Below are 27,584 nucleotides of genomic sequence, written 5' to 3'. Positions count from 1 at the left end.
CCCTTTAATATAGATACCGCTATATTTACTGCAATGGAAAACAGATTCCCAGGATGTCCAAATTCCCAGGCAAAGGAATGATCTTTCATCAGCGAACTTATGAACTTCTGTGAACGGGCCCCAACAACTGTGGGCATTTTAATTTGAAATCATAAATTGCATCATGCGTCACCTTGGCGCGGAAAAGTGAGTTTGCTGACTCGTGGGGCATTTTTTACACTTCACTTCAGCAGGCTTTCGGTGCCCTCCTAGGGCCATTCATTTGACCAAGGGTGAGTTTGGCGGAAGCAAACCCGTAAAAGATATATACCGTCGACATTAAGCTAAGGGCTGCGCCCTTCGTTCGCCGTAATCACGTTGAATGAATGTGTGCTAATAAAAAATGACCACCGGAGGTGTATTTATTCTTCAAACCAGAGGGAAGGATAACACAGCAAAAAAAAAAAACATCCCTCAAAGAGAACGAATGGAACGATGTGGCCCCACCCGATGATTAGATAGGAAAACGCGACTTTTTGCCTCCTCAGATTCGATAGCGTTGGACGACTTCGTTTCGTTCGAGTCCTGAGGAAAGCCGGAAAATTATGAAATCGAAACACGCTTTCCACACCCCGCTCCTCTCTCTCGTAGGGCAGGTATTTACAACAACTCCATCGCTGTAAGCTGTACCAACCCCTCCACCTCGTTGCCCTCGTGTTGGCTAATGTTCATTAGGTTATACTCTCTATAATTTGTTGGACGAATCACACAACCCACCGAAACGGGGAGGACCAATCTCGCTGTCACGGCGAGGAGACGACAGAGGAAAAAATAATCCCTTACCCTACGGGTAGGTCGCAAGTGAAATAGTAAAAGTACTGTCGAACCTGTACCAGAAAAATATAACAAAATGAATAAAACAAAAAAAAGCGGACGAACGGCGGAGTTTACATCATGCATATCTCTCGTTCGAGCTCCGGAGCATCGTCAGATCGAGATCTGTGCCAGGAGTGGTAATATCAAGATGTTTCCCGCCTTTCCCGACGGTTTAGCTGCACTGCCCTCGCACCCCGGGACCGTTCTCTTCAGCCGTTCACTTCCTTTGCGTGCGCCCCGATTTTGGAGGCGAGCGGGCTAGAGCCGGGACGGAGAATGGGGAAGGAAGGGTGCAGATTTTGAAACAATTTCCTGCCACCATATAATTCAGCGCTCGCTGACACCAGCCATTTACGTCCATTTAGCACCTCGTGTTCTCCCATGTTGGCTTTCCCTGGGAACGATACGTTCGATAGAGAGTATCCTGTACTGGATCGCGCCCCTTCGTGATGTGAGCGGAATGGAATCGGCATTCGAAATCAGGCAGCCACATTTGCCCTCCCTCCTCTACCATACGATCCCCAATTCGATTGGTTTCCGTGCAAAACACCGACAACCTTTCAATTATAGCCTCCTACCAATCCCACTTGTGTTCACATTTTGTCCTTTCCGAACTGATGGAATGATGGAAACCTTCCGATTCGGGTGGGCGTTCCTCGCAACGAACCATGTAACGTTTTTGTATCGCATCGGATCATTGGATAGATGTTTAAAACGTTACATAAAAGGATCACAAACATAACAAATGCAAAGGGGAGAAGGTGTGTGGCATATATTACGATTGATTCAATGACACTAATTTACAGGGTTTCGATCCATATAACGGAATGTTTCAATAGGTAGAGAGAACAATTCAAATCCATAGGGGATATTTTCAATCGGTTGAGAGAACTTTGCAATCATATAGGGGAATGTTTCAGACAGCTAGGGGAATCGTAAAAATCTACCGGAGAGCCTTGCAACCTTGACTTCCCAAAACTCATCGTGCCCACTATGCCAAGGAATGATATTACTTTGGATAATTAAGTATTTGAAAATCGTATAAGTTTTTTAAAACTAAAATACAACAATATTCTTCGATTTTTCTGCTTTTTCTCGACCATTGAGGTAAACGCGAAGTGACAAGTCAATGTGTGCTATTCGATGTGAGGTTCTCCTCGTTTATCGTTCCAAATTCGTTGCTTGACAAACGATTGTAAAATGGTTGATGCAAAAATCGAAGATGCAAAATTTAATTAAATTAATAGACAAATAAAAATACATAGTGATTAATTTGCTTTTTTTGCGTGCACGTACAGGGGTGGATCAAAGTAAACAAACAAATTATAACAATCGAAGACTTTTGTGAGGTTGACGACTCCCCTAACCGATTGCAAAGCTCCCCGGTGGGTTTGCACGATTCCCCTAGCTGTCTGAAATATTCCCCTATATGATTGCAAAGTTCTCTCAACCGGTTGGAAATATCCCCTATGCTTTTAAAATGTTTTCTCTACCTATTGAAACATTCCATTATATGGATCGAAACCCTGTATTTGCACACGAATACGAAAAAGGAAGGATTTTCTGCAATCACAAGTGGAAAAAGTTCTCCGGGATCAAGCGGGATGATCCACGTGTCGGTAAAGTGAAACATATTACGGGTTAAATTGTTAAAGCATAACCAGTCGACAACATTACTGGAACCATTTTTCAACCGCACACATTCTTTTTTTTCACCATAACCTCGAAAGATGAAAGTGGATAAATCAACAATCATTACTCACCCCGCCGGGTTGATGGGAAAGGGATAAAGAAAGCAACAGAGTGCGAGAACGTGACTTTATCGTTACCGGCCCTTGGCGGTGCGTATCCGTACCGTGATCCGTGGCTGCAGAGCGGAGGCTGCACATAAGGGTCAGCCAAAGCCCGCAGCATCCATCCAGCACCTTCTGCTTCTCTCCCGTGGGAAGGCGGCTTTAGCCAGGTTGAACCGTTTCCGCGTTCAAAAGGGAGGGAAGAGGAAGAGGAGCGACCTGTCACACACTGCATGCCACTTGCATATGCGATTGCAGGAAAGTGCAAGTGTCGCGAACCGTGCGACAACGAAGAGCGTGATCTGTGTGTTGGTGTGTTTCGGGGGGCTGGATTAGGTCTCGTTTAGGAGAAACTTCCAACCGAACCGCGCGGTTTTCCTTCGTACCAAGTGGGTGCTTCGAGGAGGGAACATACCCGGTTTTTCCTCCCAACGGTAACGCATTCTTGTGCCTCTTCTTCTCTTGCCTTTTCTTCACTCGTAATTCACCGTTAGGGTGTAGGTTTTCGCAGTTTTGTTGTCGTTTTTTTTTCTAAACGATAAATATTAATATCGTACTTATTTTTATGATTTCCATTATTCATTGGACCCGAACGCCAACCCACTCGGGCACGCACAGCTGGCTGTTGTGTGCTGAGGCACTTGAAAGTTCCGTTGGAAGGTTTCTAATAACGTGTTTCATTCGAATCGGACCACCAGCAAGCATCGGGTTCGTATGTTATTGTATGAAGAATACATCTTTGAATTATTTTCATATAAAACCACTTTACCTTACGCCGACCCTTTTGAAACAAAATTTCTAAATAATCAAATCGATTTGACGTGCTGCATTACTACACGTTACTTGTTGCTTTGTTAAGCAGCATCCACTCTTATTGCTCGAGACGAAAAAGTCGTCGATCGTCACGCGGATGTGAACGAGTAAAGGTAATTCAATTCCGGCACGCCTTCGCACGCACGTTGCGCGCGAGACGGTTTTCCCGTTCGTCGCTTGCCCGGAGGAGGCGGCTGGGCTTCGATGGGCAAATCTTTCGATTGGAAGTGAAATTGAAAGCGATTGGTGTGTTCTCCGATCACCATCGTGGGATGATATTGTTCGGTACCGGCATGTACGTAATCCATTTGAAAGACATCGAACAGCTTAGAGAAACATTTTTATTTGCTTGATAATCTAACTCTCTCTGGCCTGACTCTATCTGTGTAATGAGTACTACACATAGTAAAATTAAATGGTGTAATGAAATAAATTATAAACGGCATGTTTTCTTGGGTTCAACATTTTTCGTCACTTCAACCGAGCATCCCAAGTGTTTTAGTTTTAATCGTCAGTAAATTGTCACGCCCTCAGAGACACACCAATTCTTACCAACTGAGAGGCTCAAAGCTCCAAACGGGCTACACTCCATCAACGCAAAATGTATCCCATCTACAAAATGAAAAGAAAAACGGTCCATTTCCGCACGGGAATATTTTCACATGTGCCTTTCTCGCACATGCAGCAACAAACGGGGCTTCCACTTTAATGAGTAGCTCATTAAAGAACACAGCAGAAGACATCCCGCCCGGGAGAGGCTGAAGCACACGCCGACGGAAAAGACGGTGCTTCGGGGTCATGTTATGCATATTCTAGTTTCAATTACGGTGCTTTTTAGCCTTTTCCCACCCCCACCAGGGCTCCATATTCCACACCACAGTTCTGGGGAGTTCTCCGCAAGATTTCTGGCTTCGCAAGAAAGTTTCTTGACATCTCTTCCGCAGCGCAGCATGACGCACACTCGCAGTTGAATGGAATACATGTTACTCCTCCCTTCGCGCCCTACCTTCTCGGTTTGAATTTTCTTCCTCCACGTATTCCTTGTCCGTTAACAACATAACCCGTCGGAGACTAAAACGCACCCGATGAAGGGGTTGAAAGGAGGACTGTCTGCCCATTTCGTCATCTATTATCATTCCCATCACGATTACGGTTTGTCGTGGGAGCATTTGCCATTCAACCGTGTGCGTCTGGTGTTTTGTGTACTTTGTATGATCCGGTAACGAAGGGGGTTTATTTTGAATTCTTTATTTTCAAAAAGCTAGTTTACCAGACACTGTTTGTGCGTCGATTGTTTTTATTCCATTTTTAATAGCTAACTGCCAAAAAAGGTTATATACTTTGAATATCATATCAGAATGAATTGAATGTGTATGTGTCTGTGTTGATCTATTCCAAATTGAGAGTCGTCTTTGAACTTGAAGATTGATTTTATAGCAAGATAAAAATGTTCAAGAACCCATTCGAACGATCGTGGATGTTTTTAGGTTCTCAATAATAATCCCACCATAAAATCATTATTTAATTAGTCCCTTTGGCTAACTGTTTCCGTTCGGATGGAAAGGTTGCGCACGGAAAAGGTTGGAAACCTACGACGACAACCTCTAGCCGAGGGGAAGCCGTGGTTTAATTAATCGAACACCGTTGTGGTAACAAATTAATCGAACTCGAAGCTTCCATCCTCCTGAGCATTCTTTTCTACCTTAAATCGACGATCTACCCAACCGGTAGATGATAATTTCCACCGGTGTTCGGATTTCCATCCCGCCACTGCCCACCAAGGAAGAAACCAAGCCCGTGGTTTCATTTCCGCTCCGTTGGGATTTTGTTGGCTCTTTCCGCTTGCATTCGTCTCGCGGCGAGCAGCGGAAAACCCTACACCCTCCGATCAACGGGTGGGATGATCAATTTGTGCATAAGAATTTGACATTATACAGGGCTTCGGATTGATGAAACGGTGGTCAAAAGCTGGATGGGTGGGCATCCGATCGATCGGAACCGACGAAACACGGCACGAGAAGCTAAAGTCGTCCGTGAGTGAAAAAGCGATCAAACGAACCGTTATTTGTCTACCCGGTGGCAGTTTTTCACGGACTGATGATCGTTGATTTAGTCGACAGCAAAAAAAAAAGGTCGAATTTCAACGCCGCGATGAAACTTCGAGTGCTCGAGAAGACGTTTTATATGTGGGGCTTTGTTGCGCGTTGCGTCTTCGTTTTGCCCTTGACCAACCGATCAAGCGTGACCCGACAAAGATTGAGAAGGAATTCAAGTGTTACGTTACACACACCCGTTCCTAGGGTAGATTACAGCTTTTCCGCTTTTTCCACCCATCATCATCAAAAGACGACGACGACGACGATGGGGACCTTTTTGTGTTAATAATTAATTACTATCGCACACCGGTTTTGAGCAATCTGTTTTTGTTTATTGTGATTTATAAAGTGACCTCACGGTTGACGGGCAGCAGCTGCAAAACGGTAGCATAACTTGCGCCCGTGCTCAACCCTGACAATAAGCAACCGGAATACTCTTCCGCCAAACAAAGATACAACACAACGGATAAAATATGTACACTTATAAATGAACGATTTATCTTCTTGGCAAACATGTAAGGCACACAAAAAAAAATTGATAAGGGAACATCAACCCCAGAAGCATAGTAAAACAAAACAATACGACCTGCTGGTGCAGCTGTTTAGTTTCTTAAAATGAACACTTGAGCTTGAGCCGACATTTTTGCCGCGACAAGTTTTTTTCTGTGAGTTATTCAAGAATTGATATTTAACCAGGACGCGGTTAGGCATGTGATGGCAACGGGAAAAGCGGCCAAGGATGGCCCGGAAGGGGGATCATAAACACATGACATATGACATAATAATTCAGTTTATTTCGAGCCGTGTTATTTTTTGTGCTACACTGAAACTGCCGAGATGCGCCGCTTTAAACTGGCGTATAACGAGAAGAAGTTGCAATTTATTGCAGATCTCGTACAAAATGGAACATAAAACGTTACCAGCTAACTTTTTTAAATAGAAAAAATCTTAATCGCCCAAGGGCAACGTGCTAAATTTGTTAAGTTTAGTGCAAGAAACTAGTGATGTGCGAACTGAGCAAGAATGAGTGATTGAGTTGAATTTTACTGATGAATGATTGATTTAAATTCTTACGGATAGTTTTTGTTACTCCTTTTTTATTTGAAACCTACAAAGGATTCGAATCCCAAAAGAGTGAATGAGTGAGTATAAGGATTCCAATCCTAAGAGTAAGCAAAAGAGTTACTAGTCGCCACAGAGAATCGAATCTCAAACTGGGATTCGAAGCTCAAACTGGGACTTTATATACGAACTATTTATGAATACACATACAGTTTGGGATTCGAACCCCTATTTGAGATTTGAATCTCAGTTTGGGATTTGATTCTCTGTGGTAACTAGTAACCCTTTTACTCACTCTTGGGATTCGAATCTCTATGACGACTAGCAACACTTTTACTCACTGATTCATTCTTTTGGGATTCGAATCATTGCCATGGATTTAAAGCTCTGCGACGACTAATAAATCATTTTATGCTTTTCAAATCACAAAGGAGTAAAATTGCATCACTGTAATTATTGTTTTCTCTGATGTTTTGATCTCTTTGAAAAAAGTTTTTATTCTCATCACTACAATAAACATTACATTTCTCAAAGTAGTCATTTTCTAGACGACTTCTAAATCGAAATGATGAAATCGAGTTGGTACACAGATCAACCGTTAATATACTATTATGAAATATCCCAGCGATAGCGTCACCCAACGTCTTATTTTCCCCACGCTCCAATATATCCGAGACACGCCGGATGAATTACACTTTGTGAAATTTGAGTCATTTCAAAGTTATCGGCGTCACACCCTTCGGGAGTCGAGTGCGTCAGAGCAGGCACTGACAAACGTAAGGCAAAACTGATAGACGGACTGGCAGACGGACATGGACACAGCACTCGAGAGCGGGAAGCCAGTAGTCGATGATATCGGTTACAACTGAAAATCCGTTTGAAACCATTCCATTTCCCAACTGCTGCTGCAAACGTGTATCGGCGTATTTGGTTGCCTTCCCATGGCCAAACCGTAGAAGGTTGGAGCTCATGCACCCACGACAGACGCGGGGATGGGAAAATATGCACACTTGGCAATGTGGTTAGCGTCTTTAGATATCTTTGGGTGGAGGAAAAAAAAGCTTTAACGAAGGTAGAAGCTGAAAAAAAACTCTCATCTTCGAACGCACACACTTGTGGTCGTAAAACATTTCCTAACTTTTTGGAAAACCTGCGAAATGTGGGGTAAGGGGTGACTCAGTAAAGACAAACCTTCGACGTGTGGAGGATGCTGGACCGTGTTTGCCTTCGGCGGAATGGAAGATGCAAACACAGTCCTTAAGTTGATTTTGTCGACACCGTGTAGAAGGTGAAAAAAAAAATTAGTAAAAAGGTACCGAGCATAAAAGTTTTACACACGAGCTAGTTTGTGGTTAGCTTAATTGAAAGCATCCGAAGCAAGCTGTACGACAAGAAGGGAAACACATCGGTCTCAGTAGCGCAGTACGTTGACAAATTGGCTATCTGGTTCGGTTGGTTCCGTCGCTCATCTTTGCATGTTTGCCTCTCCTAAAGGCAGCGACATGTATCCGAAATGTCAAGCTTGACATCAATAGTAGCATATCCAAACGTTTACCTTAAACACACAACCACACCAAACACTCTGGTGCGATACATCGAAGTGCGTTCCATCTGGGAAAAGGGAGGTGAAAAAGTGGTGCCAATGGGTTTTCATCATCCTAAAGCTGCGGCGAGTGGCGAGTTTCCATTCTCGGGTCAGTCGACAAGATTCTATTGCCAAGCTGCAAGCAAGCAAGCAAAGCAAGCGTGTCGAAATTGGACCTCGGGGACGAATAAAATTCATTCCTTCGCCGGCCAAACCCGAAACGGGGCTTCGGCTGTCATCAACATTTCAAGAGTAAATATTTAAATTTGCGACCAACCGATTGAACTCTTGGGGGGTGGGAAAGACAAACTGAGTGCAACACAGCACGGGGTGGCCGGGACAGTTGAATGCAGGTCAACGTTTGGAGGTTTTCAAACCCCCCTTTTATGATCCCACCCAGTGGCTGTGACGTGGTAACAAGAGTTATGTTGGACTGGCGAATAGATGAAGAATTAAAAAAAGAAAAGATCGAAACCAGTGGAAAACTAAGTTCTAAGAAGGTGGCAGCAAACGCTCACCACTCCGATTTCAAAACGGTTCCACCATTTATTACAGCTCTGGGACCGATCTCGAACCCCGTCGATGATGTTGCTGGCGCCCGTGTCTCAATCGAACCAAACGATTTCGAAACGGATTTCGAACTGATCAGTGGACTTGTCTGTTTAGGTTTCCCGCTCATCAGCATCGTGTTGTTCCCGCAACATGTTATATGTGAAATGATTAGAGTTTTAAAAACACCAACTATATTTTAATAAAAATAAATCGCCCGGTTTAAAATTGGGAATTTTTTTTCTAAAACTAAAGCTACACATTGAGTTAACGCATGGCAGAACTGTATGGGGATTTTTATATAAATTTTGTTCGTTTTATCTGGGGTTTCTTGAGTTAAACGTAACGTAAAATGTATAACACGGGAAACCGTTTCCTGATGCTGTTGTGTGTTTGAAGCACAACTGGTTGAAGACATACTTCACAAATTATACTACCACTAGGCTTGACACCCGGCAATGCTCGGTGAAAAAGGGATTGAGAAAAGAATTATGGTTTTAACTCTTTATTAGAGAGTTATGTTTTAATTTAATAGTTACAAAACGGCGTATTTCAAATTGTTGATATATTTAATCGACTTCCCTGTGTTGTATAAACCTTATTGTATAAGTTTGGTGGATATACCTTGACATATGTGTACATGCTTGTTTTGTTTGTTTGAAAAAAGTTTAAAAAAAAGGTTTGATGAAAGTTTGAAAATCGACTGTTCAGTATTGGTCGAGTTTGTCGAGAAGTCTATGCATTAAAAAAAGCTAAAATATAAAAAAGATGCGTTCCTTCAAAGCACTGGAACGAAGATGACATCAAGTTCCTGCCAATTATAATACTTTTCCACTTCAGCCAAGCCATAGAAAACCGTTTCCCAAAATGGGCTGGGAATAAATACAAAACAAAAAAAAAACTGAACCACATCAGACCAGCCAGCCTATTAATTTAATTACGCCACACACATACCTCAACATAGTAAAAAATCAACATCGGTTCTTCCGTTCTGCGGTACCGGTTGGTCCCGAATCAGGGCCGCAAGATCCTCCGCAGGAATTCCCCTCTCAGCTGTCGGCGGACACAGTTATAAGGCTGCACACACTTGTTCAATTGCTGCTACTGGCAATGGTAGCTGTGCTGGTGTGCCACTTGTTGCGCTACGGCCGATCGCTTCAACCGGCTTTTCTCGTTGTGCTGATTCATTCACAAAACTTCTAACATTGAACACCGCAGAGGTAATGCTGTATTTCTTTCCTAACCGCAAGCGACGATCACTTCAACCGGTGGAAAATGCTTCAACAGTCCAATCGCTCTCGACTGTGATGCGGGGAGGTTTGGTAGAGGGATGCTAAAACGATGTCAACGCATGCATGGCATTTGAGCCGACCGTCACTTTACTCCGTGTTCCATGATTTTACCGCTAGCCAACCCGGGGTCCAATTTGGTGCCTTTGGCTCTGCGAAGAACGCCGAAGAAAGCTGTCGGAAAACGGCGCACACGGAGAACACGACGATTTGAGTCGAGAAAAACTAACACTCACGTCACACGCCGAGGCGCCACCTCGCCGGGGGGTCAATTGCTCAAACGGCAACAACTAACGGACAATGTGTCGTAAAGCGCGTTGCGCATTAAACATAAACGGTTACACACAGAGTTTTGGGAAATGCAATCAATACACTGTAAACCGAAAGCACGTCGGGTTAAAGTACGGTATTTGTCCGTTAACTTTTTGAATGTGGCTTCGGATCAACATTCCTCCTTCTGCAAAATTTGGTTGCGCAAATTCAGGGCACTTTAACCACCGTTATTGACACGTTAATTCGCTTCACCCGACGATGCACTTTTATCACATGTTTTCCCAAAGGCGACCCGCGATCAGATCAATGATCATGGCAAGTGGAACAACAAACAACACGCGGCCTCGGTTCCTTATGCTGCGCGAGGTAAACATAAACAAACCAACCAAACAAACGGAGGAATCGAACCGATTGGCGCGGCGGCCAAAAACAACAACGATCGCGACACAACCGACGGCGATGGAAAACCGTTCCAAAATGCACCATCAACAACCAGCAACAAACTCGCCGGGGCCGTGGAAGGAGTTGTAATCCCACCACCATCACCACAAAGCCGCCACCTTTGCCGCACACTTGCCCTTCGCCGAGGGCTGGTCAGCCACAGCCAAAGTGTGTGTCTGTGTGGGAACATGTTTTTCCTTCTACCTTACGATACACACGCGGTACCCCACCACCATTCCCTGGACAACTTTCCATCCCACTGCCGTTCGGTCTGGAGTGGAGCGGGAAGAGAGATTGGAGAGAAACCAAAGAAAAAAAAAACCTTTCAAGCCAACAACAAACGCAACCCGCGAACTCCTCTCGCCTTTTTTGTCGTCTCAGGCCCGTGGCATTCGGTCGGAAAAGTACGCGGTTTCTCCCGCTTCTCTCGGGGTGAGACATTTTTCATCTTCTTCTCTTTGTTTCTCTCTCTCTTTCGCTCGGTTTTCCTTTGTTTTTGGGACTACTTTTGGTTCTCATCCGGTGTGATCATTTTTAGTCGGGGGAGAACCGTTTTTCCACGCAGGTTTGTCGAACGCGAAACGAGAAAGAAAACCACAAAAAAGCTTAACCCTTTAATCATTTGCTAAAGGTGTTTGCTCATAGTGCTAGTTATTGACAGTGTCGAAAATAAGAAAGTATTCAGTTATATTTATTTAAAAGTAAAATACACTTAATTATTGATCGTCATTCAATAAGAGATTGCAAAGAAAACAAAACCAACAGACAATAAAGACGATGCAAACCTGGTAGACTTTAAAAACCTCAACCAAATATTGAACTGTTTGTAGGAAGTGCTATTTAAAATAAGCACTTGATCATTAAACGGATAAATGCATCCAATAGAAACTGCCCTGTCACAACTACTAAGGGATGCGGCGGAAAAGCATACGATGAGATGCAACGGAGGAGAGTGAGAAAAAAGAGTTTGGGGAATCTCACGTGGAACAAAAGTGTGGTGCTCCAACGACTCCCCACCACGGCACGATCTCTTTCTCACTCGTCTGTTGGAGGAAGGGGTTTCTCGCGGGATCGGGGGGTATCGTTATGCTCAAGTTGTGGAAATTTGAGATAAATTTTCCGAAAAAAAGGGAAAAGAATTAGTGAACCCCAAGGGAAGCAATAAAAATTAAAGAAAAATGTATACTCATAAATTTAAATAAATAAAGAATCAAGTCAAAAACAGCAAATGGAATAAAAAATCACAAACTTTCTCGTTGAATTCTGTAAAGTAGACCCTAATTCTAGTACATCAAGATCAAGTCCATCACTCCAGCGGGGGTTGGATGGGTGGTGGTGTGGGATCGATTTGTTTAGATAAGATCGATATGATCGGTATCCGGATGAGTGAAGGCGCGAGGAGGAGCTCTCTCTTTCCGGTGGCCGGTTTGCTGTCAGAGACTATCTGTCCGTCAGTCAGTCTAGCGGACAGTAGTCGGATCGACCGGCGATTTAATTTGTTTACACGCAAAGTGACCGATGTGGATGCACATTGCCCTTCGCTCGCCCAACTTCGCTTTTCCCCAGTCGGTGGGAAAGGTTCGGCGCGCCCGATAGAAAGCCAACCTGTTGATTTGTATCGCTAGGCAGGCGACTCTCGCGTCGTGTGGGCGTTTCGTTTAGCGACCAGGAGTTGGAGAAACGTTTTCCGCTTTTCAATCCGCTCACTGGCCTGGATGGTCACGATAAACATAACGTGCGCTATATTAAGGTCACCGGGGGACAAGAGGTTGATTGATGGGAAGCATTTAGTTATGAAGAATAAATCTAGCTTTTCAGTGCGAGTGTGAGTTTAGGTGGAATGATGTTTGACCGAGGGGGGGTGATGAAAAGAGTAAAACACAACATTCGATTGCAAGCAATGTGTGGAAGGTGCGTGCAAATGATGGGGAAAATATAGTGTGACAGTGAGTTGGTACGTTACAAGGCTCTAACTACCAACGCCAAAAAGAAAGCACTAGACAGCCAGACACTTTAGGAAGGACAGGAAAATTTAGCTGATGAGCGAATTAAAAACACAGCACAACTAAAAGAAGGTAATGTATAGGCGGTTTCGGTGAAGAAAAAGCGCAAATATAATACTTACTCTCAAAGGCAGCTTGTGGAACGAAAGAAAGAAACAAACAACCCATAAGATATATAAAACGTAAAAACCAGAGAAAACCACACGCTACGATCGCATATCCATTCACGTACAACGGAAAACTATAAAAAATACCAAAGCACTATTCCGGTCTGTCGCATGGTAAGCGGAAAATGTGTGTGTTGTGCACGCTCACGAACATTCACAAGGCAACGACGAAGAAGAGGGGGTTTAATGTGGAAGCTGCAAAATATTATTCACTCCCAAAACTCCAAACCGACGATCTTTAGCTTAATGTGAATGAAAAGTATAAACTCTAGTTGACAGATGTGACGCTGCCGCTATTCATCCGTTTCAATGGAAGATTCCTGTATGTTGGGATGTTGGAAAACATCCTTTTCTTGGGTAATGCATTTGGAAAAACCTCCACCCCTCCCCCTCACCCATCATGTGTGAAGAAAAACTTCAGGTCGCAGTTTTATAGCTCAGTTCCTTTCGCCTATGTTGTTGCATTTATGCGCGTCGCGGGTATTCATGCACATATTCAATTACTGTAAAGTTCGTTTTAAAAACCCATCCAATTCTGCACGACCGTTTACATTCCTATTCCTTTTTCCTCGGTAATACGAATTCAAAAGAAAGTTGTTTTCCGACGACGGAAAAATGCGGTACGGGGGGGGATTTAAAGTGCATGGAAAGAAAACTTTGCCCACCAGAAAAAGGAAATGTGGCTGAAAGGAGTTGTTGAAAGTCCCCAGTCCCCCCCGTTGAATCCTCACCCGTTTATGGTCCTGATTCAACGTGGTCTGTTCTATTTTAAAGCTTGCCAATGTGTTTGCTGCTCCACACGTGTGTGTATGTGTATTATGTGTGCGTTCTGTATTGTTTTATTTTCTATTATTACCCTCCCGTCCCTCTTTTCAGCCACGTGCGAATGTGATGCGGTTTGGCAGGCAGTTTCTAAAATAAGGAAAGCAAAAGGAAAACAGCAAGCCTTTTCTTCCACGTGCAGGTGTAGAAGTTCGCCGTTTGCAGTGCGAGTGCTTACCGAACTTTTGCGGCGAGGAAAGGCGTGAGGATCGGGGCAAGACTTGATGGCAAAGGTAGCACACACACGTGCACATCCACACATTGCCACAACCCGCCACCACCCCCGCCCCCCGGGCACAGGTAATGACGGCACGTGAGTGGAAAATGGAAAACTGCTGATAGCGTTAATGAATAGATTATGGTAGACCCTCGTCGCAGCCCTTTCCTGCTTTCGCCATGAGAACATGGGGAATTCTTATCGTTGTTTTTTCGACCCAAATCCTAGGTACAGTCGGGTACTTACAAAAATACAAATGGAAAATCCCCTTTAACCATTGTTTTTCAAACAGACTCAAGAAATTGTACAATAATATATTGTTAGTTACATTAACAATATTTTCAGGTTGTTTGTTAGCATATTTACCGTTTTAAAGCGAGATTTTAAAGCAATCTCAGCGTTTAACATTTTCAACACTTACAGCATTTTTGTTCTTCAAGTTTTTTTTTTTATAATTCATCACAAACCAGCTATTCCGACCCTTGCGTCAATGGTGGATTTTTTTCGTTGAAAGGATTCTCACATCCTCCATCCGACGAAAGCTAATTTTGTTCCAAATTTTCCAATAGCCTCGAGGCACGTTTCACAAACATACACAACGCTGGGCCAAGCGCGTGTAGTAGGATGAACCTTTTCCCTTGACTTTTACCCGAGCAGCACATTGCGGCAAAACATTTTCCCATAACATTCTTCTAATTGAAATCGTTAGACAGCGGGCTGCAGCAGCGTTTGCTGATGATGTATGCCGCGCCTCACCGGGCATTTTCCGACCCCGACTACCACACCCGTGGCCGGATGGATGGCTGATGAGTTTGGGTAACAAAAATAAAATGATAAAACCTTCGAGGCAGCGGAGACCAACTAGCGAATGGCGAAACACAGCTACCGAATTCTACAACAGCTCCAGCACGCTCTCTTTGTATGAATATGTTTGCTCGGTGGGGTGAGAAAGGGTAAGAGAGGGAGGAGTGGGTAAACGGGGAATATCCATCCTGACTAACCTTGAATATGGTTAATCTCGAATCGGGTTTGCTTCGGGGTTTTCCCCCTACCCAGTTCTACAACCGAACGTGTGGTGGTATCCTTTTGGATGAATTTTCCATCCTTCGGTTCCAGAGGCCGCACGGAAGCATCGCACATGGAGGGGTGTTGTGCAGGAGGAAGGAAGGTCTTTGAACTGCACTGACAGCGGCACACTTCCATTCAAACCCCGGCCGCATCATTTTCCACACCGCGGTCGGAATGGCAATCCACCGTAAATGGTTTCAACCACATTCGCTAAATGAAGTGTGACGATGAAGTCTCTCCCCAGTTCCGTTCCGTGTTTCCCCAAAGCTCCCCGCGCTGCTATGGCCAGCCTCCTTCCACCAGTGTGTGTGGTTCTTCTTTTCATCCTCCGATAAATGTGTGTGGCACATCCGCGGGAAACATCGTTCCGAAATATACTTCTCCACACTTCAATCACCGTGAAGTGGAGCGAGAGGGAGGGAGGGGGAGCTAGAGTCCCGGTGGATCCTGGCGTTAGTGTCGATTTTCTTTCTAGTTCTTTTTCGTCTGAAAAACACACGCGCCGGACGATCCGGCCATGACCGAAAACATAGGCGAACATCCACACACACACACATTCTGGTTCTATTTTCATCTCATCTTTAATTCATGCCCGATAGTGCTCCACTGGGGGGGCAGTAGGAGGGGGTGGAGGCGGCAGCAGTTGGAAAACTGTATTCTTGTGGTTTTTATTGTTAAAGATGTCGAAAACAAGTGACGCACTGCAAAGGAGAAATTGGCGGGAGGTGAGGGGCCGCTGGTTTGGTGAGTTTTCCCGGGAGGATGATGCTGGGTGCATCGTTTTCTTTTTTTTGCGTTCGTTTCCTCCAACTAACGAAAATGCGAAGCCTCACTTCCGGTGACCTCCGGATGGACGGTTGTGTGTTTTTGGCTGCCACCTCTCCGAACTTGACGTTAATTTATTCATTTTCCAGCAGCGCCAACCGGCGGGAGGAAAATTCGCACGCACGCACGCACGGACGAATGGAGAGGCGCTTGAAGTTATCGACCGAACGTTTGTGTTCGCTGTCGAGTTTACACAGGGATTACGCACCATGCGGAGAAAAAACATGGAATAATTGAATGCCAGAGTTGTGCAATTTCGGGCCAAAGAAATCGTTCGTTTGATTTGATTACTATTGAGTGGAAAAGTATAGGGGGGGGAATCAAACTACATGGTGGATAACTACTTGTGATCGTTAGGGAAAACATAATGAGACAATCACGTGCAAGCAAACATAAACATGCGAACGCTATGTTTCTTTGCAATAGGTTTAATTTGTTCACAAGTGCTACGAAAGTCGTGCAGTAAAAATATCACCTTCTTTAAAATTACTTAGAATTTTCTTCTGCCCGATGAGAAGAAAGAAACCATACTTCACGACCCGCGCCGTCACACGTATGGTGTGCGTAATTTTCCAATTAAATTTTCTCCGCTGCCTATGTCAATGCTCGCAAGAGCTGAACCCAGCACGAGAAGCTGGATAAATATTCTTGGAGTCATAATTTATGACACCAGCGTGTGTGCGTTCGTGCGTGCGTGCAACTTTCCTCTCCACCAAGTCGTCCTCAGCACCCTCGTGGAAAGGAATGCAGGCGGGAGTGTCGCTCTACAGCCGGGCTCGTAAAATCGTGGATCGTAAACGTTAGAACAAGCAGCCCGGAGACGGGAGCGTTTTTCCGTGGCGCATGGGACAACAGACGTCCTGTGTGTCATCGTGTGTCTTTCCTAAGGTGTGTTTGTGCCTGTGTGTGTACATCCTGCTCAAGTTGTACCAACACGAATTTGTCGGCGGGAAGGCGAACGATGCCGGGTGTGAAGTGCCCAAGCGAAGTGCGTGTAATAAAATCGTAAAAATCGTTCTTCATTGACCTTCGGAAGGCCGCGCTCGGTCGGAGACGCTTGGTTACAGTGCAAAGTGTACACACTTTCTCCCAACCGCCCATTTCACCAGCCACCACAAACGACAAACAATGGTGAACGGGAGCGGTGGGTATGGCAAAGAAAGAAGCGCATTTTTCTCACGCATTTCCTTCGCCAACAAGATTCGGCAGCCGTACGCTTTTTCTCAGCGCCGGACAGTTTTTAACAGCCGCGAGCGAAACGTTTTTAATAAACCATTACTTCCATAAAACTTTTCCCCGCGTCCCGGCACGAAGACAGGCACCCCACGAAAAGGGGTGTCTCGGGGGAGAACTTCTTGGGGAAGAAAATCAAGTGTGTGTGAAGAAAATTAAGCGGTTCTTGGAGGGTGGGGATTTTCGTCTGGAAGGGAGGATGGTGTGAGCCGTGCGGGGCCGATGGTTGACGAGTTGCGATGATTTAACACCGACGTTCTAATTTTATTACGTTTGCGCAGCGTTTGGCGCATTCGTCTCGGCGGTGTCGACGGGTGAAGAAAGCTCGTCGCGCCGTAATGTTTTTCTTCAATACTTTTCACGAGACGGTGGCAAAGGGCGACAGAACAGGAAATTGTTCGCGTTTACTTGCTTTCCATAAAAATAATAGCCAGCCTGTCACGCACGGTTTTCCCTCCCTTCTACCCTGGGCACCACTTTCTCAAGAAGACAACATTATATTCTGCTTTCTTCGGTTCAAATATCTGCCGCAAACTTGGTTCCTCCGTGTTGCTGGCATTTCGGCGACATTATTCTACGACCAACAAGAACAAGAACGCTGGAGAATAGCATACCAAGACAATCTTCAGAGCCCGGTGATGGGTTGTCTGTTTTATGGATAGTTCCTTTTTCTCCACATGAGTACGAGGGAGCAACACATAAAAATGCAACCCAAAGAACGGAAGTTGGACCGAGGCCGATTTTATCCCGAGAAGATATCGGCGGGGAGGGAACATTTTCCGGGCCGGACGATCGTGACAGCGTCATGGGCGGCAGATAATAATGATGCTCCTCAATCATGCGCCCGCGTGGTGCTTAAGATCACCTTTATCGCCTTTAAGGTGGTACGCTTTGCTTCCGTCTTCGCGTGGAGAGGATATGTTGCATCTTATAAAAAGGGCCTTCGAACGGCTCGCCAGCCAGCCAGCAGAAGCAAGTTCTCGAGGAAAAACCCCCATAAACGAAACATTACGAGGGCATTCGAGAGCTGGGGGATGTTTTCATTTGGAAGAAATTTAGTGCTACCCATTAAGGGTAACATTTCGAAGCTTGAAACTGCTTAGAAATGGCTTTGAAGATTTATTTTTCGAACATTCTAATTACAAAAAAAAAAAGAAACAAAATGTTCATAAAACGATGCAAATCTCATCCTGCCATCGTGAGTAATCGCATTGGACATGCCTTCCAAAACAATTTTTATTAGCCTAAGAAAGTGGTACATAGTGGTTCGGAAAAGTATACTTTCCACCCAGCTGGAAATCACCGAATCCAGCCTGTGAACGGAAAGGCTAAATCATTGAGATTAGTAAAAGCGACGGACAAAAGACGGAAATAGCAGAAGGCGCGCACTCTGAGCGCGCGAGTTTATCGAAAACGCATTCATTAGATGAAATATTGTGCCCCTAATTCCTGAACAACCACCTCCATAGCGAGGCCGGGCGATGGGGGTTTGACCCGGTCCGGGGATGAGTTATTTACTTTCTTTGATCCGCTGCCATCGCCGATTAATGGCGCTCAGCCCCAGGTCCGTTTTTGGCATTTGGATGAACCGTGGAGAAATGGTTGAAGATAAAACGTTGTTGTTGTTGTTGTCGTTGAACGTTTATAGATCCACCTTTGGATCCACCGTCTAGAGCAGCGCCCCTCGTGGGCGTTCGACTTGCCCGATGTTCGATGATACCCAACCTTTCTTGAGCCTAAGGGTCTCATTTCTTTCGAGGAAGCACCGCGCACATATTAGAGGAAAAGCTGTGACTACCACCACCGCACCAAGAGAAGCACCGTACACCAACGGTAGACAACGATTGGGCATGGAAAGTTTAACGTTTGCGTACCCTTTTCACTCTTCTCGTGGTTAGATTAAAAAATAACTTGTCGCTTTTGATACACCTCAGTCCATTTGGAAGCTAAAGTTCAAGCCTTAAAGAGGGACGTTCTCCGGAGGGCAAGTGGGTCACCTGAAGGGAAGGGACGTTCCACGAGGGGGAGATTTTACCGATATCCGGAATGTCGCCCCACACCCAAAGAGAAGTCGCCCCCTGTCGATCAGGCCTTTGGGTCAAGCGGGTCTTAGTGATGTTATCTTATGGAAGGTGTTTGGAGGAGAATCTTTGATTGAATTCCTCGACGGGAAAGAAATTTTGGGCTATTGTATATGTTGAGTTGAATATTTTCAACGTTTGGTTCATAAAAATTTAGTACTTTTTACTTATAAAAATCATTGTTTAGGATATTTCTTCCATTTTTATGGCCAAATATAATATTGTTCACCATGAATCAAGATGAAAAATATTTGTAGCACTATGAAATTCCCGCTTGTGTGACACTTGACACCCGAAATGACAGTGGAGACAACAAGCCACTCCATTACCGGGGAAGCCGACTGCGACATACTTGCGACTCAACAGTCGGAAGCTGGGAGATGATCATCCCATCATCCGAAGGCACCAACCAGCGAAGAAACTGAATGAATGAATGAATGAATCGAAAGCGTGGGCGGGATCGCAGACCGGTACCTTCGGCTAGCTGGTCGAGCGGGAGATTTTCCTCACACAAACCTGGGTTATTTTTCGCTTTCCTTCCGCCTTCGTCGAGTTTTCCGTTGGCTATACACCGACCGACGTGGTTAGTATGGGTTCAGACTCCAAGCCGGAGCCGTCTGAAATGTGTGTATGAGGTGGGTGGTTTGGGTGGAAGTGTGAAGTTTATTTTTAGACCTAACACACCGAAGTGACAAGCGAACCAAAGGGGACACACTGGCTGGTATGGGTTGTCTGCACGACACCTCGGGTTTCGAACCGAAAAGGTCTCTTCTTTTTTCCTCCCGAAAGGCTGGATTTCGGACGAAAAAGGGAGCACGAGGCAGAGGAAGCCCGAAAGGGGGGCTGATCGAGATGGATTGACCAAATTAACCAAACTGTCACATCGAGATCATCCAACTGGGACAGCTACAATGTGTCGGCTCTGGTTAAGCGGTCGATTAACCAAACAGCTACACACACTCTCCTATACCTGAGTGCCACAATTAATGTTTATTACCATTTTTAATTGACTTAGCTTGGGTGGATTTTCGTGTAGCTGCAGATCCACTTCGCTTACCTTTACGGCATTGATTTCCACTCTTTTTTTTTTAGGTGAAAAAAGGGGTTGAAACACAGTCTGTTAGTTAGAACACTAATTTACACATCATCGTCAGGACTTCGTTTACGTTCGAATGTAATTTCCTGTGTCAAAAAAAAAAAGCCACCGGTATAATTTCCTGCCCATTTCCATGATGGTTATACGGTTTTTCGCTATCCCTTTTCGTATGTCTCTTCCCATAAAATACCAAAAATTGTAAATCCTTGCCAGGATCTCTGCGTCACGGATTGCAATATAAAAATCATCAGGTGCCAGTCCCTTCGCAGCAACTGTTTAAATAAATACCCTTCTATCACGTTTCGGGTCACAGCGGGACAGCCAAGGCAAAATAAATGGGCAAATCCGGAACAAAAAGGTCCGTCTGCGGTCGGTAAAAGTTTGCGGAACGATTTATGATTGGAGCTTAAATTAATTACACGCCATTCAACCGCCAATAAAAAAGGAAAGGGTAGCACTTAAATATAGTTTGACAAAGTCGACTCCACCCAGGGGGGGTGGGGTTTAACCCCCTTCCTGACCAAATACTTATTGTTTGCTGATCTCGACCAGTATAATCATACGTGTTGGCGTGCAGATGACTCACGCTGTTAGACTTGGAGTTGGACAATTTATTGACCAACCGAGTGGCGTTCCTGGAACCGCTTCACCTGCTCACACGGACTGCACACCTCGTAACAGTATCCTAAATGATCCTCATACGAAGGCAATTAAAGCTAATTTGCTAGAGACGTGAGGGTGATTCAAATGTCACTGTCATTTTCTGCCGGGCGTAAGGGCAAACTCTGGATGCTGCATTAAATTACCCTGGCAAACGCCCGGATCGCTGTACGCCAAGTGCACCAGCGGTAGCTCGAGGATTCCTCTGTTGCACAATCGCAAACCACGCGAGTGTAGATTTCAACATCAACTTCTCGGCGGGAGTTCGGCTCGCGACTCTACACACAGGTGCTCACACCGACCGCCGCGGAAGGAAGCGGACGTGCTGCTGAAAGTATCTCTCTTTAACAAACAACTTAATTAGCACCTAAAACAGCATCATGTTCCATCGCTGAAACGAACGCCGGAGGGTGGTTGTAAGGAGGATGGTTTGGTGCAATGGGGGTTAAATGGCTACTGATGACTCCCAAGTGTGCACTGATTCCGATGCAATCGCGGCGACGTGCAGGGACCACTGAGGGATGCTGCGGTTTTGCTGCTGTGCATACGCCTTTCCCAGGTGCATCAACACAAGCTCACATGTTGCATACACGCCGAGGGAGAGAGGGAGATAGAGAGGTTTGGGAGCGATGCAATCGAAAAGCGCTCAAAATCGGAAACTTCTTCGTCGCACTGGGGAACGGTTCGACTTCGTTCGGTGTGGTGGTATCCCGAAGGCAGGGGGTTGGCATGAAATTATTATGAAGGCCGTGTAGGTACACAGCGAGGCACGTTGTCGTCCTTTCCAGTGTACCACGTACAACGGATCGAGTTTTATTTCCGAAACACGAGTCTCCAATGGGACCAACCACAAGCAGCAGTAGTAGTAGTAATAGCATGGAAAAAGGCAGTTCACCGAGTCCAAGGGATATACACACGCCACGTGCCGCAAGGAGAAGTGTTGGGAAAGGAAACGAATAACATACTGGTACACCGGGTCAATGCAGCGGAATTGTGGTTTCGACACAATGTTGCTGGCAGTTAACGGTTACGATTATTTCTATACTTTTCTTCCCTCCATGAGCAATGGAGGAAAATGTGCTCCATTTATTCTGGAAGTAATGGGATATGGAAACCAGGTAGGACCATGCAATTCAGAAGGATGTTTCCGTTAGTAAGAATGTCAAATGACATGAAAAATGTCTTTATTTCACAATTTGGGGTTTAAAAAGAAAACTATAAGTTTATTGCCAGCCCTTGTTTTCCAAAAACTTTTAAACATGAAGGACGAAAGTGGACTCATGCGCGTGGCAAAAAGCAATTAAAATTGCATTTGCAACAGCATCTTGGGTTGCCATCAACAAAAGGGAAGAAATTGAGCAACATTGAATGTAATATAAAGCAGCTGTGAAAATTCCAAAGTCCGTCCGTAAGCCAAGGTAGATAAAACCAGCGATTAATAAGCTACTTCTTAGTTCAACTTCTCGACAAACACCGGGACAATTTGTTCCATAGGGTAATGAAATGCGATAAATATAACCCGGTACGCGGCTGGGAGAACGAACGAACTTCAAAGTCTCATTTACAGCGACAAGTTGAACGTTCAATCTGATACCAACGAATAGAGTTAACTGAGAGCCAACAAACAAGCCGGGTTCAGAGTGCACCGAAGCGGTCGGAAATGTCCGCGCGCAACTTCGTATCGAGATCGTTATCATCGAATCGAATGCGCCGAACCTTAAGGCACCAGCGCGGAGAAACAGGAAAAACCACATTTTGCTGCTTCGGCGTGGAACTCCGTTCGCAAATTCGTTGCTCAACGCAGTGTGGATAGCATAAGGCAGTATTTCGCCTCACCCGCGCCGTTCTGCCCTAGGAATCCGTACGCTAATGGCCGATCGACAAGGGAGGCGTAAGCGGTTTCGACATCGTTTCCAACTGTAGCATTGCAGTCGATTAAGGAGGTGTGCCAACAAAAATGGTCGTTGGAATAAAAAAAAGCTCGTGTTAGCTCCAAGATTTCAAAGAGATGAACTTCAATCATTACAGAGAAGATTTCTCTTGTACTTATACTCATTGCAAGTAATTGCAGCAAAACATGGTAAAAAACAGTAAAAATACTAGGATTTCAGACAATCAAAATAATATCTTAAGACATTCATAATTGAAGTCTAGAAACGATATCTTTAAATCCAAACTTGTTCTTTTCGCCGGGAAAAGCGACACATCTTTTAGATGAAACGATGAGTACTTTTAGGCCCTACGAAATTGAAATTCATTCTGTTTTCGTTTTTTTTAAACCAGGCCTTGACTTCGGCACATTGCAATCGCGGAATATGTTGGCATGGTTTCGTGCATACCACGTCCAATTTATAGCCAACCATCCATCGAGTCGCAGTTCATTATCCCGCATAATCAGGAGTTCGCACGCTCCCGAAGCAAACACAAATTGTGCGCATTCCACTACGTAACACACAACAACTACAGCAAACGAGCAACCGACGATGCCAAATTTTGGTCGAGGTGTGCTTTTTTCGCACCATTATCCCGCACCTTCCGATAAATCACCCCATTTAGGGACGGTTCGTGAGGGTTCCCCCTCTTGCAAAGCGGTTTGCCAGCGTTGCCAAGGACTAGATCTCTCCGTCAAAGAGGGGGAAAACATAGTGAAACTGGACAGCGGAATTCGTGGTCCGGGAACGTGATGTTGGGACCGGTGTCGTGATAAATCAATCAATCGTCAACACGGTGCAAAAATGCAACCAGAACCTCCGAACATTCCGCTTCCTTGCGCTTGCTTTCGCTTTCAAACTCGAACTCTATCGGTTATAAAATGTCCACCGACGAGGAGTGGCGGTTCGTGAGCACGAACGTGAACTGGCGCTTTCCATAAAGTTGTCCACTACCCCAAAAAATCTCTGGTATCAGAAAGGACCTCCACTAGGGAACCGTTCGGAACTATATCATAAAATCATTGTTCACTCCTTTTCGTCACGGGTTGTAGAGAACACGCATGTTTCGCAGCATATTCACTAAGGAATGCATTTGATTACATATTCCTTCATCAACCCTCACCACGGAGAGGACCTTTCTTTCCCATTTTTGTGTTTTCTATTGTTACCAAAATAGTACACGGAATCAATTTCGCGTTACTCACCCACACGCGATTGTTTATCTCGGCTTTGGGGGGGTACCGTATCGACGAGAAAAAGCAAAAAACCCAAATCCCACCACGAAGCCTTGTTATGTTATCTCATAAGGGCAACGTTTTGTTTTGGGCAGTTTTGCAAACTGGATGCCGGACCCGGCTCAGCCATAAATTGTTCCGGCGTGACGTGACGCACGTTCGGCCACCACTAAAAGATAAATGCGAAACGACGCAAGCAAAAACCAAAAAAAAACGGAGCGAATACTTTAACAATGTGCGGTAGTGAGAGGGCAGGAAAAGCGAAGCAAAAGCGAAACAAAAAAAATGCATTGCATTAAAGATTGCGGTTCCTTTCGCGAGGAACCCTTGTTGTCTCTCTTGGCGCTGTTGGAAGTGACCGCTCTCGAGAGCAAACTGTACGTATGTTTCGAAAATAGGTAAAAAGGCAAAACGAAATTTAATCGCAGTTTAAAGGGAACAACGCCGATCGCCATTTTTCACCCATTTTTCACCCACCGCTTTTCCCCGTTTCGCCTCACTTTCATTAACTAATAATGTGCGCGTCGGTCGTTTTGGTTTCTCTAAAGATCCGATGTGATCGTTGGTGGGTTGCTCACCGGCCATTACAAAGCCACTCAAAAAAATGTGTTGCCAAAACGTTTGACCACCCCGAAACCGATCCAATCCCAGTTCCAGTGAAAGTGAAGTTCCGCGCGCACGTTTATTGCTCTACGCCGTATTTTCTTTGGACACGGGTTCGGGTGACGCGGATGATGGTGGTTCGGGGATGGGTTTCGCATTGCACGACGCCACCACCAGCTGTCCATATCTCGGCATCGTTTCGTTTTAAACAACATAAACAACCCGTGGCGGCCTTCCGCTTCCCCAGTCGCGCGCGTCCCCCACGTGGAACGTAACGCAATATTGCCTTGTCCATAAAGCCTCTCACTTTCATAGTCAAATTCTAAACACTTTCATCCCCGAAGACGATTCCCATTACCCCCTCCCCCTTCCGGGAGGCGATGTTGGTGCGGTTGGCGTTAATTTATTTCGACGAAAATCATTGGGAAAACCTTCACATCACCCCTTCTTCGGAGGGCAGGCCTCACATCGTGCTGCAGTTGGATCGTTGATTTTCTAAATAAAATTTAAAATAATAAATTTCCCCCGCACCCGTAGATTGATTGCGGGGGGCCTCGGGGATATAATCGCGCGTACACACACACGCACACTTACCGTAAATTCGCCGGTCACGGCATCGAAGCCCACGTGCACCGTGTGCTCGAAGTTGGTCGGATAGGATATATTCGGCTTGGAGTCGTTGTGCGGTCCCTTCGAGACCTTGATTTTGTTCTTGAGCGTTTTCTTCTTCCGATCGGCATCGTCCGGTTCTGCGGAGGGGAAGAGGAGGGGTGGGGAGAAAGCAAGATGTAAGAAATTAGTTTATCAATTGAACTAGCGGGAAAAGAATCGGCTATAAATCGGTTCAACTTCATGTCGATCGATTATAGCGCTTCATATGTCTATCAAATATTATTCGCTTATTCTCTCAAAATACAGCCTTTACCACTAAACATTAGCTCGAAAGCAAATCGTATTGTCTGTAACGCATCTGACTTTGTCTCTAACTCATCAGCTTTTGTCTTTTGCCGAAAACATGAAAATAAACAGGGTAATTGTGATTTTCCAAGATAATTACACTGTAACAACCTCTAAATCTTCTTTATTGTATGCAGCTTTATATAATAATCTTTGTACAAAAAATAATCTTCATATTAACAATCGCTCGAAATAACCAATTTTTTAGATACAGACAAAATCAGATGAACACGAGACAAAAACTAATAGATTAGAGACAAAGTCAGATGCGTTAGAGATAGAATCTGATGAGCTTCTTCAATGATGGGTGAGTTAGAGGCAAAGATGGCTGGCAATTCATTGGAAATGTCTCTGACACCTACCTGCCTCGTATCGTACATACAATGACTATTCTTTCTGGTATAATAATGTCAGCAGGAATAAACAAAAAAAAAACGCTACTGTGCACTTCCTTTAGCGTTGGCTCCAATCGCTCTTTTCTCAAGCACTGCTGCCAAGTTTCTGCGATCCTTCCGTCCCATTTGACGCGAAAGTAGCCCACAAAACTATCGATCTGATGGTTTGCTCTTGCCAATATCTATGGCGTCATCAGATACTTTATCCTCCAGCAGCATTATGGGTCGTCCTTTTAGCCAGGGATTGCCGTGGAGAAGTGGTTTACAGGACGTGCTCCATTTTAGCACTACCGGCAACATATTGTTTTCGAAAGTGTGCCTTCAGTTAGAGTTAGTACTAAATTGTCATTTAAATAATAAATATCTCCAATAGTAAAAGGAAAATAATAGAATCAATTTGTCCAGCAAAAAACTGTGTAATCAAATCCGCTCTAATCTCGTGAACCCGAAGCGACCCTGACAAATAACGGTCGGTCTTGACAAGTAAACGGTTGCTTACTGTCTACCGGTCGGTGGTTAGTGTGGTCTCCCACCATCACCATCATCATCATCCATTATTTGTCCGGTGCTTTTCCCACAAAATTGACGACCCTTTTGCTTTTCCCGAGCACACGGCAGCCGCTTTCCTTTACTCCATTTTCACCTGCAGCTGATGCTTACCTTTCGGCAACGGTTTCATATCGACCGGGGCCACCCCATCGATCCGGTCGCTCCCTCCCGTGCCTCCGCCGCCTCCGCCGCCACCACCCCGATTGCTCGTCAGGCGGACGGGCGGTGCCGGCGGTTTATCCTCTTCGCTGGACATTGTTCGGGCCGCGCTAGATGTGCTGCGTTAGAGGCGCCGGTGCTCAACCTTTACGTCGTCGTCGTCGTCGGCCACGCTGGACAAGGTTGGTGTGAGGGGGGTGAGTCCTTCCGGGTTGTGATTTTGTGGACAGCGAACGAGAGCTTTCCGCGTTGGCAGAAAGTAGCAGCGCACTTGCGATCCTGATTCGCTTCGATGCTTGCTTTTACTCCGATTCGACGGAGACTGATACCGCGTTCTTTTTCCACCCCTTAATGCCACCACCTCTTTGGCTCTCGCTGGATACTTTTAGAACACAGATGGGAAATGGTACAGAAGAAGAAACACCAGTGCACTGACTACTTTTCACGGCCCGTTCCCCTAATCGCCCGCAGGACAAGATGCGGGCACGTTTTAAATACACCCTTTCTTCAACACTCCGTATATAGCTTCACTTTTCACGCTGGCGACACCAACTGTAGAGCATTAATTTTCCCATCTAAATGCAAAACGAAACCGACCACTCAAACGGACACACGAGCACAAAACATCGTAAACTGCACGCACTAGCGAAAGAACAACACGCAAGAAAATCGGTTTCGGGGATTCTTTCGCGGAAAAACATCCGAGACGAGCGAGATAAAAATTAATGTAAAACAGTTGTAAACCGGTAAACGCACTTCTCTCTCTCGCGAACGCTGGACAGCCTCGCCTTTTTTCATTCACATTTCACGACCACAAACCACGTGAG

The 27,584-nt window shown here is 45.2% G+C and overlaps 1 protein-coding gene across 1 annotated transcript in view; it reads right to left on the bottom strand.

Annotated features, from left to right (window-relative positions):
- The window catches only part of LOC131288563 (serine/threonine-protein kinase Pak), a 45,005-nt gene extending 17,876 nt beyond the window's left edge, over positions 1 to 27,129 (bottom strand). The window contains exons 1-2 of the mRNA XM_058317707.1: positions 26,710 to 27,129; positions 25,280 to 25,446 (exon numbers count right to left, since the gene is read on the bottom strand). Coding sequence (XP_058173690.1) covers positions 25,280 to 25,446; positions 26,710 to 26,854 — 312 coding nt within the window. The 5' untranslated portion in view covers positions 26,855 to 27,129. The remainder of the gene's footprint in view (positions 1 to 25,279; positions 25,447 to 26,709) is intronic.
- Between the last annotated feature and the right edge of the window lie 455 nt (positions 27,130 to 27,584).

The sequence above is a fragment of the Anopheles ziemanni genome, chromosome 3 (assembly GCF_943734765.1).
Source record: "Anopheles ziemanni chromosome 3, idAnoZiCoDA_A2_x.2, whole genome shotgun sequence".
Lineage (NCBI taxonomy): Eukaryota > Metazoa > Arthropoda > Insecta > Diptera > Culicidae > Anopheles > Anopheles ziemanni.
This window is presented reverse-complemented; position numbering and strand designations above follow the sequence as displayed.